The sequence below is a fragment of the Falco biarmicus genome, chromosome 2 (assembly GCF_023638135.1).
Source record: "Falco biarmicus isolate bFalBia1 chromosome 2, bFalBia1.pri, whole genome shotgun sequence".
In the NCBI taxonomy this organism is placed as follows: domain Eukaryota; kingdom Metazoa; phylum Chordata; class Aves; order Falconiformes; family Falconidae; genus Falco; species Falco biarmicus.
The window spans coordinates 29,327,604-29,349,692 of NC_079289.1; the positions used below are offsets into that span (position 1 = coordinate 29,327,604).

General features: G+C 44.0%; 1 protein-coding gene across 2 annotated transcripts; it reads left to right on the top strand.

Annotated features, from left to right (window-relative positions):
• The first annotated feature begins 3,489 nt into the window (after positions 1-3,489).
• On the top strand, positions 3,490-20,269 carry SLC25A15 (solute carrier family 25 member 15). Of its 2 annotated transcripts, XM_056329000.1 has the most exons (8): positions 3,490-3,655; positions 4,297-4,403; positions 6,207-6,334; positions 10,170-10,428; positions 15,203-15,340; positions 15,679-15,848; positions 16,898-17,056; positions 17,935-20,269. In XM_056329000.1, the coding sequence occupies exons 3-8, from the start codon at positions 6,280-6,282 to the stop codon at positions 18,057-18,059; spliced, it is 906 nt and encodes a 301-aa protein (XP_056184975.1). In that variant the 5' UTR covers positions 3,490-3,655; positions 4,297-4,403; positions 6,207-6,279; the 3' UTR covers positions 18,060-20,269. The 2 variants fall into 2 exon arrangements, with proteins under 2 accessions (XP_056184975.1, XP_056184976.1); XM_056329001.1 differs by lacking the exons at positions 3,490-3,655; positions 4,297-4,403 and adding an exon at positions 7,548-7,741 and having other exon boundaries at positions 6,231-6,334.
• The last annotated feature ends 1,820 nt before the right edge of the window (positions 20,270-22,089 follow it).

Consider the following 22,089-nt stretch of genomic DNA (forward strand, 5'->3'; position numbering starts at 1 on the left):
ATCCCCATGCATCCAGACAGATTTGTAGTAAGGTCTTCAATCTCTATGCTTACTCGGAAGATGCCACAGTCCAGGAAGTTCTGGAATTCCCAAGGTGATGTGACCATCTACAACAACAGAAACAGACCAGCAGACTGAAATGTCTAGTGCTGAGACTCCTCATCTCTGACTTAGGGAGGCTATCTTGCATTAGGTTAGGGCCAAACATCTTTCTGAAATATGTGGTTAAAAGCTGTCCCCCAAAACCTTCACTTCACTGAGTGCAACCTACTTTGGAAGGCCAACACTGTCCTCTCACTTGCAGTTGACAGCAGTACATCAGTACCCAAATCACTATCACCTGTGTAAGGCCTTGCGTGCAGAAGCCATCTTACTTTTCCTCCATGTACAGCCCCCATGTGGTACTGTACTGCTTGACACAGTTCTCCAAACAGTGGGAACAACATCCACGGCAAGATGCTGGGCAAGTTTTGATGGTGTCATTTCTGCAGCTCTGGCTGCTATTCTGGGACAGTACTTGCAAAGAACTGATGTTCACCCTCCTGGCAGTGAGGCTTTCCCTAAGAATTAGGAAAGGCAGACTGGCTTACAGGGAGCAAATGGTTTGCCTCTGGGTGGCTGGAGATGGTGGGCCAGGAGATCGGCTTGGACTGCTGGTATCCTGCAGGATAGAAAGGAATACATGTTGCAAGGAAACCCTTTCCTCTCCTGGGTCACACAAGTTTTCATGTCATTCCCTTACCAGCTTTTCAACTCCCAAAAGTTACCCATCCCTCCAGTGCTGAAACACTCTGCTCAAGAGGGGTTGTGCCCCTCCCATCACACAATGGGCCATCATGTCCCAAAGCCAATCACCCATACCCCTTCGGTGCAAGAAAGCACCTCCATGTTCCTGCAAAGCACTTGCAAGCCACGGTCTCTGTACACATGTCCCATTTCTGTCCTACCTAAAAGCCCTGAGAGGAAGCCTGAAGTTAAGCTCCAAATTGTCCATTAGGACCTCTATGCCAGCACGGTGCAGGGACATGCAGGGACACGGCGTGCAGTCTTAGTAGGCGTGGGTGCAGGAAGCAGGAATAGCCATGTGGTGGCAATATGCTCATTGTATGCTGCATTTCACGCCTATAAAATCTCCCAGGCAACGTTTCAAGCACTCACCAGTTCTCTCTTTTGTACAGGGTCCAATCGAGCAGATCAGGCCTGGTGGTCTGCCTGAGGAACATGGTTATGAAGAAGCATCCTGAAACACTCAAGGTCTGATGTTTCAGCTGGCAAATGCCAAAGGCAGGCAGCATGTGGTTTAATGGCATATTAGTCACAATTTTTACCAAATTAGGGGTTAGATGTTTTTCACCAACTGGATCTTCCAACACTGCTGCAGTCCTGCTAAAAAAGAAGTCAGCACTCAGGTCAAAATTCTTTGCGACTAAATAGTAATCTCTAAGTATCTCAGGTCATTTGATATGCACAACTAACAGTCACTAACTGGTTACCGCAGACTCAGCAATTATTTCTATGTTAAAGCAATAAAGTAACTTACAGTCCGATGTATTGTTTCTAGAATATTTTTAACCTAGCCTGCTTTTCCTTAGCAATTGCCATATTTTGAAGAATAGCCCCAATTAAAAAAGGATTTTTCTTTTCTTTACCAATTTAAAAGTATTTTCCTTTTCCTTTACCATTTAAAAGGAACGTTTCAAGAAAATAACCATATAGAAAAATCATATCTGAACCCTTCAATTACTTAAAAGTGATGGGGGGAAAAGTACATTTAACTTTCTGGTATTTATAATGCTTTTTCCTGGGTTTGGGCTTTGAAAGTACGAGCTGTCCATTTTATCTAGGGGAAAACACCATGGATCTAAGCTCCGATATGTAGGTCTGTGTGTCTCAATCCATGCAAACACATGTGCAACTCAGCAGGGATTGCAGGTGTACAGCACTTCCCAGGAACACTGCCTGGTCTGGCAGAGCATCTGTGGTAGTACTGATCACTGATATATATTGTAGCTACTGCTCATCTACCTTTCCACAGTCTGTACGGTGTCCTACTGCTTTCAACTGGGCATTGCTTCTGATGAGCCTTATCGTGAGCACTTCAGTTAATTGTTAATCAAAAGAGAAAAAAAAAAAAAGAAAGAATGTAGAGGAATTATAGAGGAATGAAGCTGGGTTAATTAACATTGATAATATACAGCTGTGGGCTGGCTTGGGGTGGTGGGTTGGCTGATGTGGATAAGGTGCAGCTGTGGCTGGTTCCTGCTAAGTAGTTAAATAGCTCTAAGGGGTATGGAAGAAGAGTTGATGAAGGGAGGTGTGGAAGAAGCAGAGGGAGAAGAGAGAGTGTCCTGAGTGTAGGAAAGATGAGGAGAAGGATGCAGCAGAGGCAAGAAGCAGGGTGGGCTGGCCTGAAGAGGATGAAGAAACAGCACAGGCAGTAGATGACCTGTTGAAACCCTGTGGGGGATTGGTGGCTGTGCCAGGGCGAGGTGTGGGAATTACTTATTGAAGTTAACCTGGTACATGGTGGTAAAAGCCTTGTTGCAGCTGGCTAGTTTTGATAGTGCTGTGACAAAAGAGTTTTGTGCAGTTGCAGCTGAGGAAAGTGGTATTAGGCCTCATCACAGTGGTTTAAGCCACTATATGCCGCTTCCTATTCCCAAAAAGCAAAGAGCATAAAAGGGACATCTCTGCTTAGGAGAACTTGTTTATGCGCCATCAAAGCTAGAGGTTTTAGCAGATGTCAGAACAGGAACACCTTTTTTTATTTGTATTGCCACAATTATTTGACTATTCAATCCAACTAAAGAGGCACAAGAAAATCCCTTTTGTGTTAGTCGGTATCCAAGACATCAGGTATAGCTTCATAATTTTAGATACAGCAGTCTACAATCTTCTATCTTTTACGTATAAGCTCCAGATTTGTACAGTTTAGTTCTCTAACTCATGTGTTAAATTTAATGGGAATTTTGTATTTTGGGAAAAGAGGAATAGTAATTTTTGTTTTGCATTACTGTTGTTCAGTAACATAGTACAAAAAAAGAAATGGTCACCGGTTAATTTTGCTTCTCTGTCATTGCTGGAATGACATTTTTAAAATGTCCTGTGGCTGCTTTCCCCCCACCCACAAACGCTGTTTATTTCAGGGTGCATAATTCCTAAATTAATCCTTCTTTACAAACAAACCACCCAACCGACCAAAACAAAAGGATGTTGTGGTTCTAATTCATCAGTTCAGTGAAATCCCGCTCAGCAAGCTTGAACACCGCTCGCCGATCCGGGGTTTTCCAGGGAGAAACTGCCATCGAGCCCGGGCAGCAGCGGCCTGACCTTCACGGCGCCTCCGCCCCCCCCCACCACGCCGCCCCGGCCGCCCGCGGCGCGCAGGCCCCCGAGGGGGTGGGTGCGGGGGGCGCCGGCACTTGTGGGGACCCCGCACCCTGTCCCCGACCCCACGCTGCGCAGCCCCGCCGGGCGTGTCCCCGCCCGCCCGGAACCGCCTCTCGCTGCCGGGGTCATCGCAGGCCGCCGCCCGGCCCGGCCCAGCCCCGCCGCCCGCCCAGCACCTCCCCGGGCCGCGGCGGGGCCGCGCCGCCTCCCCTCGGCCGCCTATATAGGGGCAGCGGCCGTGGCGGGACCGCCCGGGCGGGCTGCGGTGAGTGGCGGCGCCGGGCGCGGGGCAGCGGCTTTGCCCTCTCGGCGGGCGGAGCGGGCCGGGCCGGGCTGGGCGCGGAGCGGCGGGGTCCCCGGGCGGGAGCCGGGCTGGCCTGTGGGCCTGGCGCGCCTGCCGGCCCGGGGTGCGCCGCGGGGCTCAGCGGCCCCTCGGGAAGCTGCGGGGTGGGGCCGGGCGCGGTGCGGGGGTCGGCGGGCCCTGCCCCGGCGGGGCCTCCGCCATCGCCGAACGCGGCCGGGGCTTTCCCGCTCGGGGCGGGTGGGCCTGTTGGCGGCGGGGGGCAGCGCGGCGGCGGCCCGAGCCTTCCCCTCCCGAGGCGGCCTGCCCTCGGCTTCGGCCGCCCTGCAGCCGGGCCGGCCAGGGGTGCCCGGCCGTGGGGTCCCGCCGTGGCCCGGCCGTGCGCACGTGTGAGCGCTGCCCGCCGCCCTGCCCGCCCGGCGCCTCAGCTGCGGATGCCGGCCTGCTGCCGCCTGCCCGTGCGGGGTCTTGCGAGCAGCAGGGCTGCCTGCTGGGCTCATCGGCTTTGGAGAATGCGGAATGAATCGGCAGAGAATAACACCTGGGGCTGCGGGCGAAGGGCTCTGTGGGACCTGCTATGCTAACTGATGCACCTTTGTTTCTAGGTTTGAGGCTTGGATGTGGTTTGGAAGTAATAGAGCAGATGTTGCTTCGTGTATCTACAGTTTTTAATCTGCTAGTGTGATCACAAATAAGAAAAAAATCGGGGAAGGTATGTACATATATAATACTGCTGTAGTTTGGACTAAGTCTTAAATATTCTGAAAGTGGCGATGTGCTCTTATTGATCAGGGAACTTTCTTGGCTCTTAAATCTTCCATATTTTTATAGGCATCTCTGTTTTTCCTTCTGCTGCCGAGCTTTCCATTGGTGTCTGTGGGTGATTTGGCATGTCCCTTTGGGGATCAGCACAAGTTGCTAAGCTCTCAGCATGATGCAAGCAGTGTACATTTTAGTGAGTGCAGGCCACTGTTGCTCTCTAGTAATTCCCTTCATTCAGAGGCTGCCTCACTGGCCTGTTGTTCTTTTCTTCCCCTAAATGAGAAGCAAAACTCTGCAGTGCTGTGTGAACACTAATGAGGTATATAGGCTAATGAAGCATCACTTGGTCTTGGAGCCTCTGATTTGAAACAACACCTAGTGTACTATGTTGTCAGTAGTGAAACTGTTCAGATCTGAAACCACAACTCAGAAACTGCATGTGTTAGTGCCATTTATTACAAGAGTAGTGATATTTTTTTAAAAATCCATTATGTTCAAATTCGATCAACACATCTTAAACAGATCGGACATAAGTTACTGAGTGACAGTATTTGGCCTACTGGATAGGTTTTATTAAGCTTCAGGAATAATAAATCTGTTTAGAGACAGGCTTTCTTAAAGCCTTGCTTGTAAGCAAGCATCTGTGCTTTTAATGTAAAAGCTGCACAAAGGACGTGGTTCATGCAGTGTGGGGTTTTTTAATTATTCTTTCAATGTAGCCTACTGGAAATCATGTTTCCCATTCATATTACTCCAAAATATATTTTGGGAGTCAGAAAGCTTCAAAAGAAGCACTACAGTAGGTAGAAGAGTGAAAAATGTTCTTTTTACTGATGTACTTTGCTTGAAGCCAGGCTTAAAAGTCAATGAGGGACTGATTCATGTGTGTGTTTGTGTGTTTTCTAAGACTCATGCAACTTCTTGACAGTATTCCCAGCCAAATGTCTCGCTCAGCAATGTGGTTCTGAACCAGTGGGAGCTCATCAACTCGGTGATTTTACTCTAGATAAGCAAGCTTGTTTTAACTGCTTGCCCAGCGGAAGTATTATGCTGCAAACTTGAGAACTGAATTCATTTGAATATTTTATTTGAAGGTATTGCCTTTGTATTTCTGCTTTCCAGCTGCCTTCCTGAGAGATGAGCTGTATTTCTTATTTATAGTGTGCTAGTCTGTGGAGGATTTACACTGGAAACATGACAGCCAGACACCATTCTAGATTCATATTCATTCCCTTTCTACTCATATTTTCTGAGAACCATGTAGAAATACCTAATGTGCCTGTATCATCATGCATACAGCTTTCTTAGCTGCTGTTTACCATGAGAGAGAGAGAGCAATTCTCTGTTTTGCTTTATAGGCAGGGAGCTGAGATGGGGAGTAATATTCCTGCCAGCTAGCCTTGGAAGCCTGATGGAGGCTATGCTTCTACAATCAATCGAAAAATAATGCTCGACACTGTTCCTGGATGTCCTCTTTGCATTCATTTGAGAGATCCAGGGAGACTAGAAGCTAGAAAGCCCAAGTGATCTGAAGCTAGGAAGCAATACTTCCAGAGAACTTGTGTAACACATAAAACTGGTCAGTCAAAATACAAATATGCGATGTCTCAGTTCTGGGGACAAGCATTTTCTGTCTCTAAATGGTTTAGAACAAGCTAACTGGAAGAGTGGAAGTAGAAGCATTCATGTGACGCTTTTGCCTGTCAGAGTTACTGTTGTAAATCAGGTATGCTTCATCTTTCTCTTCCCTCAGGAGACCAGTATCACTATACCTGCCAGGAAACGGGAGACTTCACTCTGAAGTAACTGATAAACAAGCGTGAAGCATGAGGATCAACTCTGCTATTCAGGCTGCTATTGATCTCACAGCAGGAGCTGCAGGTAATGCTGGAGAGAATTTAATTGCACAAAACTTCTGAGGGACAGTTTTAATACCTTTGACAAATGTAGAAGCAGTTTCCCATTGCTATAAAAAGCCTCGCCTTCTGTATTTTAAGGATACGGAGTTGAAGCAGCTGACCTCAGCGAGTGTTGTAACTGCATCACTCTCACTCCTCCCTGCTGAAACCCCTGCCGTACAGGGAAGGTGTAACCCTTATTTCAGACTAATAATCTTCCAGAAGGAGGTTTAAGTTAGTGTTGGTTCTCATGCTTATAGGAGTTTAAGAATCATTCACAATTAAAGCATTGGAATGAACTCCAACAATGCGCAAGTAATTGAGGTGCTGCTTTTCTCACAGGAATCCTCTGTAATTGAAATGGGCAAGAGGCTAGCCGAAAGGTTATTGACTCCAACAACATCCCAGTGTGAATCTTTAAAAGCTGGGAAGCTCAGCAGTGCGACTGATGATGATGAATTCACTTAACTAACTTCCACTTTGGTCTAGTCTGTGCTATAGTTTTGCTGGACCAGTTGTGACAGTTGCAAATGTGGAAACAGTGGCATTGTCTTGCTGGTGTTACCACATTGGAAGTGTCTGTGGCTGAGGGATGAATTTGTTTTTAGCTCTACCACGGAAAAGGGATCTTTTTGACATTGCTAAGGTGGCAATGTTTATATAGAAAAGATGGAAGGAAAGATTTTTCTAATGTACTGTTGTAACCAATTTAGATAGTTTCATGGGTTTTCTTTCCCATACAATAGCTATTGCAGTCAGTCCTTTTATGATGGTTATGTTAATGCTGTATGACAGTATTCATGGTGTTAAGTGCATTCAAAGGTAGTTGTTTGAGGTCATTTGTCAGAACGGAGTTAACCTTACTGCAGTGAGAAGGCAAGTGGTGACAAGTCACATGAGACCAGTGTGGCACCTTCATAAAGCATTTCTCCTGCTGCCACATTTTTTCCTGGTGAATACCTGCTTTGTTAGCCTTTGCAAAATACGTAAGTGACCAGGTAAGACCCTCTTTTCCTGCAAGGGAAGAGAAATGTTTCTGCTATTACTCCTTCATTGCTTTAAAAAAAAAAAAAAAGTTTCTGTTAGCCTGTGCACTCACCTTGGTTTTGGGCTCCTCAGTAAAGAAAAGCTATTGTATCTGCTCTGTTTCCCAAAGTAGCAACTTAATATCTGTGCGGTTCTTGATGGTTTTGCAGGTGTTCCCAAGTGCTCAAATGGGAGGTGTGATTGCTTTCCTTCCTGGTGCTTCATCCTAGGAATGCTACTGTTAACTTTATGAGTTGAAGCCTGGTATGTCTCATCTTGGCTACTACAAGGGCTGGAAACTGGCATTAGCCTAGAAGCCCATTGCTTGGTGATACTGTTCCATGCCCGCCTTCAGGCTGACAGGGTATGCACTTGAGGTTTGCCTGGGTTTTAGCAGTAGAGCTTAGAGGACCTTAGAATTTATTATGGTGTTTTCTTCTCTGGTATAGTTCTCCTGCCTTCAGATGAAGAAATTTAGACCTCTTTCAATATAACTTCAGTAATCCTAAATCACTGTTTCTTGTTTTTTTTCTTTGATACTTCTGTTGTAGTAGATAGTTTTACTGTTCCTCTAGTATTTATTTTCCACATTTTTTCCACATACTTGCTTTATATTGCCTGTGTTCATTGGCAGTGCTTTTTTCTGTGTTACATTATGTTTCTACACCCTTTAGAAAGTGTGCTTAACTAGGCAAATGACTAGTTCCTCCAGCAAATGCATAACCTGATTTTACCTTCCTCTCCAGATATAGTCTTGGCTAGCTGATAAGTAATGACATTTCGGGGCAAGTAAGTTCTGGACAAAGAATAAACAAGTCATTTAGCTGCCTGTGGGTCATAGTCCTTTGCCTAGGAATTGATCAACCTCTGCTCACATCTTTGATTAAGTAGGACTCTTTTTTTTTTTTTTTTTCTTTTTTTTTTTTTTTCCCACTATTCCCATGTTATTATTAGGACCACATTTGTCTAAATGTTCAAGCAGGGTTGACTTTTTTTTGCTTTTCTGGTTTGTTTTGGTTTTGTTGTGTATTTTTTCAGACCCATTACTGCTGACTGGAATTATTATGTTTTTCTTTAATATTTTAGATATTAACTGGGACTCTTGGTCTTTACCTTGAGGCTTACAAAGTTCCTTGCTGTAGTTTACTGGGCTTCTTGTGCCACCTTCAATGACAGTGTAAGGAGAGCCCTTTCTCTTTTTGGAACATCCGTTCACAGTCCACTCCCCATTTTTCAGCTTTACATTTCCAAGACCATTCCTGGTTTTCTTGGGCTTCTTCCAACAGCCATTATTTTATTATATATGGATGTGTTAGGCTCCTGTGTAAAGGAAGTCCTAGCACTTGTCCTGTAGATTAATATCTACCTGGCTTGCCTGCAGGTAGCATTGGCTGAGCCTTTCCAGCTCTGCTTTTCATCTGAGGTTTACATGGATGTTACTGGCCTGAGCCAGCTACTTCTCTCCTTGGTTATCACTCCCAGAGCAAGAAGCTCATCATGCTTCCTTGCATGTCTTACTCTGAAGCTTTTCATAATCCATCTGGTTGAGCATGAGGTTTTATGGCAGCTAGATCTCCAGTTCCTGAAGTAGCTCTTTGCAGAGGAGCAACAACAATGTAACACAAATGTGTTTGCAAAGAGTAAAATTAATTGAAAATAACCGGGGTTAAACAAATGCTTGCTCACTTTTCTTCTTTCACGTAGAAGAAAAATAACTAACCTTAATTCTATTTCAGTTTCTCTACATTATCTGCATTTACAGATAATTATTTCTGTTTCATAGCTGAAAAAACATCTTGTTAACTTGACCCTCTTTAAGATATTTCCGGGTTAACTGTGCTTTGGTTAAAGATCAGCTTCTGTTTTAGGGTGGTTCTTCTCTCTTGCTGGAAAAGCAAAACCGTAAAGCCTATATAAGGTACACCTATCATATGCGTCCTGTTAGGTTAGCAATCTAATAGATTGCTGTCAACATACGCTGGTGGTTTTTACTGAAAAAGTGTAACGTCAGCTCTTTCTGCAGACTACTTAATTGAGTTAGATCTTGTGGAAGAACACTGCACTATGGGCAAAGTGGTTATTGATGACAATGATGGAAATACCTCACAAGTTTTCAGGGTATTGACCTTGCAGTTCTCTTTGGAAAAGATAACGTGTTGAGAAACTTTGCCCTTTTGCCCTTTTTCAGCTTATACTGGACACTTTCTTCCAGTATGTGGGAATAAATGTACGTAACAATCATCTAGATTTTTGAAGTAAAGAGCTTGAGTCTTTGATTATCAACTTACAATGTATCATCAGTTTTAGCACTCTCTCAGCAGTGTTCCTCTTGTGCTGGAGGAATCTTTGTCTTGCTTGATTACAAATATTTCAGGTTTTATTATTACTGGAACATAAAATCAGCTTCAGAACCACTGCATTAATGAGCAAGGGAAAATGTTGCTTAACTCATTAACACAAGTGACTTGATTGCAGAACAATACTTCTAATTTAATACCTGTTTATGTAAGATGAACAAATTCATTTATACTTGCTTTTAGTAAGGTAAAGAAATGTTTAATGAGAATAAAACTGTTACTGCTGTTATGCCTGATTTTTTTTTTCTTCAGTAACTAAATTCACCACTGACAATTGATGCTATTGTTCTAAAATCAGCACAGTTGTCTTTTCCTGTGGAGAATTAATTCCATCTTTGCTTTCTGCGTGATTTTCCTAATAGTGGTGTTTGTGTATAGGTGTTTCAGCTGTGATAATCTTCAGCCACGCTCTCTTAACTTCCACTGCTTACTTAGGTGGGACAGCATGCGTGGTGACTGGCCAGCCCTTTGACACTGCGAAGGTGAAGATGCAGACGTTCCCCAACATGTACAAAGGACTTATTGACTGTTTTGTGAAAACCTATAAGCAAGTGGGGTTTCGAGGCTTCTACAAGGGAACCACACCAGCGCTTGTAGCCAACATTGCGGAGAACTCGGTTCTGTTCATGTGCTATGGATTTTGCCAGCAAATTGTGAGAAGAATTGTTGGAGTAGACAGGAAAACAAAGCTCAGGTTAGTAATAGAAGTCTGGTTCATAATCTAAAATAAATAAATAAAAAATCATGCAGCTGCTACTTGCAAATACTGTATTGTCAGGGTGCAGCTGATGTCCTGGGCCCCCCTCAGTCAGTATGCAGTGTAATAGGTTTTGGAATATAGACCTTTGTGTTAGGATACGGTGTCTAACTAAAACAGAGCCATCTACTTGTTACTACAGGTAGCTGGTTTAGATAATCACAACTTAATGGAATATTCAAGACCTGGAACATTTTTGCCAAAGAGACTGAGCATTGCCACAGCTGAAAGTTAGTATTCCCTTGATCTCTAGGTGGTTCTGATTTTGCAAGGGAGGTATTTGTTCTTAGAGGGAGGCATACTAAGGGGAAAGGACACTTTTCTAATATTGCCTTGCTTTTAAAAAATTGTTTCAAAAGCTTGAATATAATGGTGGTTAGACCAAAGGTCTAACACAATCTACTGCACTGGCAGTAAGTGGTTGCCTAAAGAATGAGAAAGAAGAGAAGGAAGTGTTTAATACTTTTGAGTTCTCTACCAGGCTGCTTTCTTAGTTCAGAGGATTTCTTGATCCTGGTGTGACTTTGGATCTCTTTTTGAAGCACTTGTCCAGTCTCCTCTCAAATTCTTCTAAGTTCCTTACATGTGCAGTACGCTTTGGCAGGGAGTTCTGCAGGTGATAGTCATTAGTTCTGTAATTGTTGATTCTTAGCCACTGTCTCCATGTTATCTGGGATTTTGTAGACCTGTATCCATTGCTCCATGCCCCTCTTCCCCACCTGAGTCTTTTCCTAGATGGAAGGATCCCAGTCCTCCTAGTCAATGAGCACTCTGAAGCTGTTCCTTTAGCTGTCACTGTCTTTCTCTGAAACTGTTGTAGTTCTAATGCGTTTGGGCTCTTAGCTTATGAGACCAGAGCTGTGCAGAGTATTCAGGCTATGAACAAGTCATGGATTTATGCACTGGCATAATGATCATAATCCCTTTCTAGCTAGGACGGCTCTTCTCCAGGTCTGTGTGCCTTATTGTTACGCATTTCTCAAGGCATGTCTTCTGTGCAGCACTGGGAGCAGCTGCACCTTCTCCATCCCTGTGCTGCCCCACGGTATGTAAACAACTTCTCACACTGTCTGAAGTCCATTCATTCATAGTGATGCAAGGTTTAACCCCACTTAGCTTTTTATTAATAGCTTTGTTCTGCCTCTGTCACATCTGTCTCCAAATGGAAGTATCTGGGGAGGCCATGGTTCTGCATTTGAGATCTCTGACATGGCTTGGGTAGCTACCTAAGTGCAAGACAAGTATTTAAAAGTGGCATTAAGTGAAGTGTTCTCCTGTCACGTGTTAAGGTGCTCTGTATCTTAAGACTGAGGCCTGCTATGAGTGAATACGTATCATAGAATCATGGGATGGTTTGGGTTGGAAGAGACCTTAAAGACCATCTAGTTCCAACCCCCCCTGCCGTGGGCAGGGACACCTTCCACCAGACCAGGTTGCTCAAAGCCCCATCCAGCCTGGCCTTGAGCACCGCCAGGGATGGGGCATCCACAGCTTCTCCGGGCAGCCTGTGCCAGTGCCTCACCACCCTCACAGGAAAGAATTTCTTCCCGAGGAGACTTCTATGACGTGATGAAGAAACGAATTATATTATTTGCTCTTTATTTGTGTTGTCTTTCACTGTGTTCTGGCAGTTCAGACCTCTCAGCTGAGACAGAACTATTTCCACCTTTTTTTATTGCTTTCTTGGATCGGGGGCTTCTGTTTGCTTGGCTTACAGATCCCTTGTCTTTTCCTACCCATTAAAATGTAGAAGGCAGGCCTACCAACAGGCCTACCTACTTAACGATCTTTTATGATCCTCCTGGGAGGTAGACCGCAGACTTGCAGAGGTCCTAGGATCATCTCTTCACATGACTGAGACAGCATGTTTACGGTGTATGTAGGGGAGGCAGCACAGGAAACTTTCAAACAGTACGTATAGGTGTTCTACTCCATATCTTTGGAGTAGGATACAGAATGGGAATGTAATTTGAATATGTAGCAATAGCGAGTGTCTCTGACAACTGACCCTTCTTTCCTCGGTCAGGTAATAGTATTTTTCAGATCCAGGATGGTTGGTTTTAATACATTGTTGATTGAAGAGCAAACAGTGTAACTGCATGGCTGTACTAGGACAGAACACTAAAGGATTTAGGTTTACTTGAAAGGCTTCTTCCTTGGTGCTGCTCCCTTGATCTCTTCATCTGGATCATTGTGGGGGCATCTGATGAGGTACATGTATGACAGAATTGTATTGATGTGGTCTGCAGTGGTACCCTGAGTACACGTGGTCTGTCCAGGACATCTCTACCCATTCTCATTGTTGAAGAGCGAAGAAGCCTTTGGCGTGTGCTCTAGGGAAGGGAAGAAACCTTGATGAGGTGGCTAACCAGCAGACATGACAAGCAAAGAACTATAATTACCTTAATTGCCTCTGCTGTTTAAAAATTGTCATACTGTCTTAGCCTGAAGAAGAATATGCATGAAGTCACAAACTGAGGTGCACCTGACCATTTTTCTTAACCATATATAAGCAATTGCTTCTCAGTTTTTCATGATTTTATAATTTTTGTGATTTCTCAAAACCAGCTAGAATAGTTTGGGTTTGCTTTAAGTTACCTTTTCAGCCTTAACTTTAAATGGCTTGGAAATAAGCTTGCCTAGCCTGCCTGGGTTTAGGGATATCCTGGTCAGTGTGTGAAGCCTTGCAAAACAGTTACCAGGATAGTTACAAAACAACAGGTTTTCCAGTTAAAGGAATACATGCCACTGATGCACAAGTCAAAAAGAAAACAGAGGGAGAAATGCTAAATTCCATTTATTTTTTAACATCCATTTAGACCAACCAAACTGATTTCATTCAGTGCTAAAGTCTAAACTGAGACAGCAAAATGGAAAGAAGTGCTAAATTAAGTATGTCTTTAAATACCCATTTAGCCCAACCAAACTGATTCTGTTCCATGCCAAAGACTAAATGGAGAGAACTTTATACTAGTTCACCTCAGTTTGACTTTCTCAGTATGTGACTAGTCATCTTCAGTAGGTTATTTTATTTGAAAAAAACAAGATAAATGCGTTATAGAAGTGTGAGAGTAGAGGATTCTTGCTCCTGTGATGTGTGATCAAAACCCTCCCATGCAGAAAAAAATTCTGAATTGGGCATTTTGAGTTGAGGGGGAACTTGAACAGGATTCAAGACTTATCACTTCTGCAATGAGGTTCACTATATTAAAACCCAGAGCCTAAACAGTGGGTCTATTTGAATTTCTGTATGTAGAATTAAACATCAGGAGCAAAAGTAGAAAAGATCTGAATTATGGCTAAGTCTAGTCCTTTATGTACGTGTCAGAATTCTTTTAATCTGATAGCATCTGGGGTTTATTTCTCTCCTGAAGGAGGCAGGATCTTGCGTACCCTTTAGTACATAGTTAGAAGGCACTTTTTCCGTATTTTCTTATCTTAATTCTTCAGTGTGTAACCTTATTGCCTTGCTCTAGCTCATAGCTTAATGACTGCAGGGCTCAGCCACATACTGTATTTTCAGCTCTGCCTTTCTCTGTCCAGAGCTTTAGTAGGTTGCGTTTCAGATCCCTGTTCTGCCAAGCTTTGTGTTCTGCAAGAGGGTTGTGCAGTCAGTGTTGCATTTCTTATTTACTGCATGTTATTCAGTTGCTGCTTGACTGGCAGTTCCTGATTTCTTCTGCTTTGACAGCTCTTGTCACTGCCCTATCTGAAGATGTCACGAGCTTTGCTTCATGTGAATTTTCACCTTACAGAAGCATCACAAAACTAAAGCTGTAGCTTTAATCTCTGATACTATAGGTGCATAAAACTGCTGGGCACAGGGCAAACATCTCCCTTGTATGGAAAGAATTTCTGTTCGGCAGCGAGGTCAGCACAGCGGAGACTGGCTCCCCAGGCTTTGAAAGAAGAGAGAAGCTCCACTTGCTCTGTGCTATTGTGCAGCTCCTGTCCAACACACCAGTGTCTGCAGGAGCCTGTTTAAAGCGTATCATCATAAAGCAGTATGAGCCTGGAGACCTGGCAGTTCAGCAGCCCAGACTTCGTGATATGTGTAAAATCACTGCAAAGTAAGCCCCAGTTTTGGAATACTGTGAGTCAGTGCAGATTACAGTGCTGTCTTATTCAGTGGTGTGGTTTGTTTGTGCTAGCTCCGAATCACATGGTTATGTTCATAGCACCACATCCATAGAAAGATTATAGTGGTCCATCATGCTTTGCTTTCAGATTTCTAGCATCTTCCACTGAAAGAAAACCTGTATTAATACTGGTAAGATGAATTTGAGAACACTGACATCTATACGAAATTATTGTTGCTCCTTCTCTCTTTGAGGAAGTAACTAGTACCCAAAAGTTGCCCAGTAAAACAAGTCTACAGAAATCTTTTATCACAGCCAAGAAGGGGAAGATTTGATAGTGTTTATTCTGCCACATTCACTGAAGTATAGCAAAAAGGGTAAAGGTTGCAATGTATCCTCTCGGGTGTCAAAAGGGTGTGTTCAAGTTGTACACGAAGATGGGATGAGTTAGGTTTTTCATCTCTCTAGTTCAAGTAACTGCCCTTTTCCCTTAAGACTCTTCCCCCCAAGACTGTGCATCAGTTTCTCGATGATTATTTAGAGTACAGGTTTGGGAAGCTGATTGGTGGTGCGGTGGCTCAGCTGCGCTGAAGGTCAGTGCCCAAATACCTTCTGCAGTTTCTCTCTTGCAGTGATCTGCAGAATGCTGCTGCAGGCTCCTTCGCCTCTGCCTTTGCCACCCTTGTCCTCTGTCCCACAGAGCTGGTCAAGTGCCGGCTGCAGGCCATGCATGAAATGCAGTTGTCAGGAAAGATAATCCAGGGACACAAGTAAGTATACACCCTGCCCAGTATTTCTGAAACCCTTTTATTTATTATTTTTTTTTATTATTTTTAATTCTGTGTTGGCTCAGTGTCACATTTGTAGTGCACTACTAACCAGAGAAGAGTTGTGGTTGGGAGGGTCACGGCCTGGAGATCTCTCAGGTATCAGTAAAGCTGGATGCTGGTGAAGGGCTCCCAGCAGGGTCTTGTTCTAAGTCTTGCTTGAATTCTGTTGTCTGCACAACGGGTCTAACCCTTAATTGTTGTTGCCGTTGCCTACTATTCTGTAACTTTCTCATTATCTGGCTATTAGGCATCACTAACTGGATTAACGTCTCTATCAGTACAGTTTGGTCAGTAGTGAAGGGTGTTATTCAAAAGGACGGTCCCCTTGGATTTTACCGTGGCCTGTCAAGCACTTTGCTGCGGGAGATCCCAGGCTATTTCTTCTTCTTTGGAGGGTATGAACTGAGCCGGACATTTTTTGCCTCTGGGAGATCAAAAGATGAATTAGGTATGGTGCCTCTTTTTCCAGGTTGATTTTAGCATGCTGTCATGGGGGATATAAGGGGGAGGGGGCATATCTTCCCTGAAGATATACAAATTATATACAGCAGTTGTAAAATGCATGTAAAATGAAGGGAATTGGTCATACGCAAAATGCAGACCTCTGTGTTTTGTATGTATATAGTAATGAATTATTGAAGTGACCGTTTTTCAATGGAGCAGGATGTATTACAAATGGAGAATGAATACAGTGAGCTAACAGTAATGCTACAAAACTACTTGAATATCTGATCCTACAAGTGTAATGCCACTCAACTTATTTCAGCTGCCGTTTAGAGTGATGTTGAAGTCCTTAGTTGTATTCCTGAACAGTGTTTTCAAGCGTATGCTGAAAAGTATACTGACTATTAGATGTAATTACAGTGATAGTAAGAGAACACTGAGATTGAAAATTAGACATGGAAAACACGAAGAGATGCCAGAATAAAGATTGCTTGTCCCCTGTTGAAAGATTGAACAGTAATACTTTGTCTTGCTGGGACTTAGGATTTCAGCTGCGTGCACTGTGGTCTCTGTTGCAAAATAAGTATATCATCATCTGATCTGAAACACGAAGTCGGGTTGCATCTTAAAAAATGATGGATCACAAAGTAACTTTACCAAATAAATAAATCTCTGTATAGGTGATTAGGGACACCATGTGATATCACTCTAAACCATTTCACAATTAGCCTTGGAAAGTGACTACAAGTGTGAAAGGAGTGGAGTTAATTTAGTTAAAGCAGTCAAAACAGATTTCAGAGTTAAGCGTTTTTAGCACATCCACTAATCTGAGGCACTCCTTTGTAACCTTTGAGCTTCTGGTTACACTTGCAACTTACCAGTGGCTTAAAATTAACTTAAAGGTTTTGCTGGGGTGGGGGGCGGTGCAGAAACTGCTCTTTTGTCATAAGCAGGTTTCTCTATGTTCTCTTTGACTTCTGTAGATGAAATAATGTGATATTTATGTTGGTGAATATTTTGTGGTGTGTATAAAAGCTTATTTCTTAACTTTAGGTCCTATTCCTTTGCTACTGAGTGGAGGTTTTGGAGGCAGCTGTCTGTGGATTGCTGTGTATCCTGTGGACTGTGTCAAATCTAGAATTCAGGTTCTTTCAATGGCTGGAAAACAGACAGGCTTTATGGGAACATTTGTAACTGTTGTGAGAACTGAAGGTGAGTATGCAGCACATTAACTGAATCTGTAGGGCTGCAGATTGAAGTCAGTACCCTCCAGTATTAAAAATTGCTTAAGAAGTCTAGTGCACTGATAATGTGTTGAAGACAGACAGTAACTGTTTCTAACAAATACTGATGCTTCATGTAGGCTGGAAAGCTTGGAATTTAGAAATCGAGACCTACTGCATCTGCCCTGCCTCTTGGTTCAGGAGACAATTCACATAACACTAACAGGAGCTCAGTATGCATTAAAAGCAGATAAAGGAAGGATCTCCATCACCCTGTGACCAAACCTATAGATGAAAATTGAAGGAATCAGTGAAGTTCAGTACAGAATTTTTCTTTACCTCTAGAAGTTACTATATGGCTGACTGAGGGCTGTTTGATAAATCAGACCTATCTAGCCTGGCAGCTTGGGGCATCTACCTCTGTGTCTCATCTCTGGAAAAGGCCTGCACCAGGAACTTCAAAAGATGGTGTAAGAACGTATGTGGCAGCAGATACGAATCCTGGCCCTTGTGCTAGGGAAGATACTCCAGAGCAGGAGTCTGGCTTGGGTACAGCTTCACCATAGTCCTGCTGTTCTTTCTGTCCCCTTGCCAGCTATGGCACAGCTACTATGAAGACCCTGTCATATCTGAGATAAGCTTCTAACAGAAGCACTTAAATGGCTACGCTCGTGTTCTAACTCTAGATGCTTACCTCTGTATCACTATCCAGTAACACCGCAGTTAGCAGCTCCGCTGAGTTTAGCTCTTTGTGTGCATGCCTCTGAGCAGAAGCGTTACTTTAGTATCCTTAGAAGGTAAAAGTACAGTGGTTGATGCAGATAGCAATTTATTAAATTGCCTAACTCGCTCTTATTTCATTTCCAGGTGTACTTGCCTTGTATTCTGGACTAAAGCCAACTATGATCCGCGCATTCCTGGCTAATGGGGCACTGTTCCTTGCCTATGAGTACAGCCGGAAACTTATGATGAAACAAGTAGATTCTTACTGATACCGTCTAGCAGATGGAGAACGAAAAGGTTGTTTAATGATCATTTAAATAAATGGTCAAAAACCTGTAGATCACACCATGGTCTGAGCAGGGCTAAATCAGCGACCTAACTTTAGGAACTCAACTCCTGTTTAGGATTTGTAATCTTTGAAATTCAGGTGTGTTTTATAGATGTGTACATGCTGCTTGAGTTAGATCAGCAGAACTATCTCCATCTTGCAGATTCTGCACTAGGTACATGGCACATCATAAATGTATTTTCCTGACCGGTAATGGTGCTAAAAAAGTTTATGTTGACCTGTCAGGTTTCATGTAATATGCAGCAGTAGGCTGTGATTTGTTTACGGCAAAACACTGTCTTAAAATCTGTGCTGTGGTGGTGAGTTTTCCAAGTTGTTCCTGGCAAGTGTCTGACTTGAAATAACAGCAGTCCTGTCTGATCTTGCTGAGTATGGCTGGCTGATACATAGCCCGCAGCTAGATTCCTGCCCTTGTCTGGATCCTTTCTGCTCTGTGACTTTCCAAGGTCATGGCAGTTGGTGCCTGACTTGTGTAGTCTGTCCCAGTAAATGGGCTTATAAAAGTAGGAAGTGTTCACCCCATACCTTGTACTTACATGACCTAGAGCCTGACATATGCTGGCATTTGAGGTAAAAATACATAGTTGATGGGTTTAAGGAGTCCTTGAAAGGATTTCAGAAAATAGTGAAATGCTGGAGTATATACTAAGCACCACTGAATTAAGTACTTAACATGAGGGAGACTACTGGAAATAGCTGCTGGCTCTGAGCACAGAATTGTAACTGCAGATTCCTGTCTGGGTCACCCTGATGTGAATGAGTCCATGTGCTTGAAGGACAGGACACTGAAGAGCAGCAGAATGCCAGAACCAAGTTCTTAAAGACAACTGACACCACGGTCTCTGTGGTGTAGCGCACACTTGGGCTGGAGCTCTGCCACTTGATGTGTCCTTCCAGCTGAGTGGAAAAAGCTCACATGACTGGATAGTTTGTATCATGTCCCCTTCAGGCCTGGAGGGCGTACCTGCTTGGCTGTGTTACTTGATCAAACATGCAGTTAGCATTACCCAAAATTATGCAAAACACCTGTTTCTAGATGCCACTTTAAGTAGGATGTTCTTTATACATGCGGTGTAAGCAGCTATTGCCGTATCCTGGGCGAAGGTAAAGCAGGTCTCTGAGCTCCACAGTGCCTGACTCGGGCCTGGAGTTGTATGGAAGCATGTTGACTGCATGCTGTAAGTGGCAGCTCACCTGGTGGGGGGCACAGGCAGACTCTTTGACCTACCAAGATCATCAGCGCTACACAGATTGGCAGCTTCTCCTGGCAACCACAGTTTGTCAGTGACTGACAACACTTTCAGCTGAAACAGCTCAGTTTTGCCTATTAGAGCTTCCCTTCCAAATCCCAGAAAGGGGAGAAAGCTTCAGGCATAGATCAGGATAAAGCTTCAGGAAGCATCTCAGTACCTGCTGCCTCATGCAGTGGAGCCAGGGTGCACTGAAACCAGCTACACCTCTGCATTGTTACAGCCTGTTTGAGAGGTGGCCAGGGCAGCTCCCCCAACTCTTCTGGCTTCTCCCACCTCCCTGTGCAGTGAGAACTGTTCATCTCCCTTTCATACACCCCTGCAAAAGGGCAGTTAAAGCAGGGCAGGGCAGAAGAATCTTCAGTGTCTGTTGCGCCAATTTACCTCAGCTGACTGGTAGACTAGGAGCAGTAATGCTGTGCATCATCTGGACTTTAAAAGGAGTTTATGCCAAATGTTTAAATAATCCAGGTAGGAGGGTAAGGCTTTAAGGGTTGTTACACTTCCCCTTCTTTTCAAAGGTATCTAGCCAAGGGAATGATTATATTTGTACATGTTTCTCATAGGTATGGAAAAGCGATGACTGATTCCACATCAGTGGAATACTTCAATCTATTAAGATTTGTCTTTGCTTTCATTTTTTAAAGCTTATGGTTGCAGTTTTTAATACAAAAGTTGAAGCTTCAAGAGAAGCAGGATACTTAGCACTGAACCTACAGCAAGAAATAGACTTGTTTTGAGAGTTCACCTTCTGAAGTTGATGTAAGCAGTATTTTTGCTATTCACAGCTGCTTAAGCTGTACATATGTATCAGTTGTTCAAAGAACTTCATAATGTTGGTATAAAAATTCATGGCAATAAAGTTTGATTTGATTAACTGGGTACCTGACAGTTGTTTATGCAACAACAATTAACAAGCTTGTCTAGCTGAGGAGCAAAGAGAGGTTGAAGTCTGTGTCACTGCCCCCACAGAATTAAAGGAAAAAGGGGTTTTGCAATCACTAAGCATATAAAGCCCTCAAAATTGAAGGGAAAGTGCCAGCTATAACAAAGTGCCGTAAAACAAATGCAAATTTTACATATCCTACTATGGAAAATAAAGGCCTATAGTTTCACCCTTGGCCTGTTGCTTTGATAGTACTAGAGTCAGTTCTACTATTAAGGTTCAACTCAACTTCCAAGATCATCAATTACCGTGATATATGCTATAAGGGCAAGTTTCCTGCCACAAGAATGCCAGGGGTCTAGCACAGGTCACCTGAATTCCACATGGGAAGGGGGGAAGCATCCACTACATTGAAGCCAGAAAAAAAAAAATAAAAAAAATCAATGCTACAGGGAGTTTGAGAACTATTGTTACCATCTTGTGAGCAGCGGTGCTTGGATCTCTGAAGATAAATGTAGTATCTCCCTCATACAGCTATTTTGTTACTCATTCCTGCTTACACAATAGTTTTTGCTTAGCTGCATGCTTCAGCCAGAAAAAACCCTGACTCTCGCCATTACAGCCTTTGCTGTTGCTGCATGAGATTAGCTTAGTCCGTAAGCAGGAAGAAGGTTCACCTTAACAGCCCTGCAAGCTATGAGACAGGGCATCCCAGGAGAGTGATATCCAATTCCTGAGCTAAGACCCGAGGAACTTAGTCAATCAGCCACTTCTGGCTGCAGTAAACTGACCTCTTCCACCTCCCGGTACGCTCGGTGTGGCGGCAGAGGCCTTGCTGCTGCCTTGCTCATCGCCCTCTAGCGCTGCGGCCCCGCTCCCACCCCGTGTGAGCGTGCACTCCTTTTCTGCAGGCAGAGACGCAGGGATTGCGGTAACTTTGGCAGCACCCCTTCACCTTGCGCACTTTGCTACATTTATGCACAGTAACACATGCAGCCTCTGAAGCGACACGACAGCTTGGGGACCAGCACTGCTGAATTGTACCATTCCAGCCCTCTGCTCGCTCTGTGCGCATCCGCCAGCACAGACATGGAATACCACATCCCATTTTGTATTAGTACAAGAAAGGCAGGGACATACTTGTGCAAGCCAGAGGGCGATGAGGACAGATGGTGGAAAAAGCAGAGCTCGCCCATAACAGAAAGCTGAGAAGAGATTGTAAGATCAGGTGTGCTTTCTACAGTTACCTCATTCATGAGAAGTGGTAGGGACAGGCTCTTCTCAGAGATACAGGGACAGGACAAGATGCAACAGCTACGACTTGTAATGTTAGAAATTCCAACAAGGAAGGAAAAGTAGAAAATTAAGTCTTCTGTGAAAACCCAAGCCACAGAGAATAGAACTAGGTTGTGTGAGCCAGCTCTAGTGGGCCTGTTTTGCACAGGAGCTTGAACTACATGTATCAGGGTGATCCAGGCTCACTGTACTGCACCTAAAACTGCAAACAATTGGTGCAACACTTGGGCATTCAAGACAGATTTTAGCCTCCACACGAAGTACAGCACTGACAGAAGCAGCTCCCAACACTGCGGGAGTTTCCAACAGCCCAGCTCTGAAGTACCAGGTCATTACACAGCAACAGCAAAAGTTGAGTGTATACACGTACTGCATAGTATACCGCTACCCTCGGGTGAGCGCAGGGAAGGTAGGCGATCTCCACTTACTCCAACAACTAGGCATTAGCCATGGAAAGCTGTATCACCCCCTTTTCCACTCCTGGTTCCTAACAACAAAAAGACAAAGGAAGCAACAGA

What these genes read in the sequence shown, in the direction of transcription:
- SLC25A15 (XM_056329000.1), top strand. Translation starts at nt 6,280, where the DNA reads ATGAGGATCAACTCTGCTATTCAGGCTGCTATTGATCTCACAGCAGGA. An exon ending in GACAGGAAAACAAAGCTCAG is followed by an intron (nt 10,429 to 15,202) that starts GTTAGTAATAGA and finishes TCTCTCTTGCAG; the next exon opens with TGATCTGCAGAATGCTGCTG. An exon ending in GAGATCAAAAGATGAATTAG is followed by an intron (nt 15,849 to 16,897) that starts GTATGGTGCCTC and finishes TCTTAACTTTAG; the next exon opens with GTCCTATTCCTTTGCTACTG.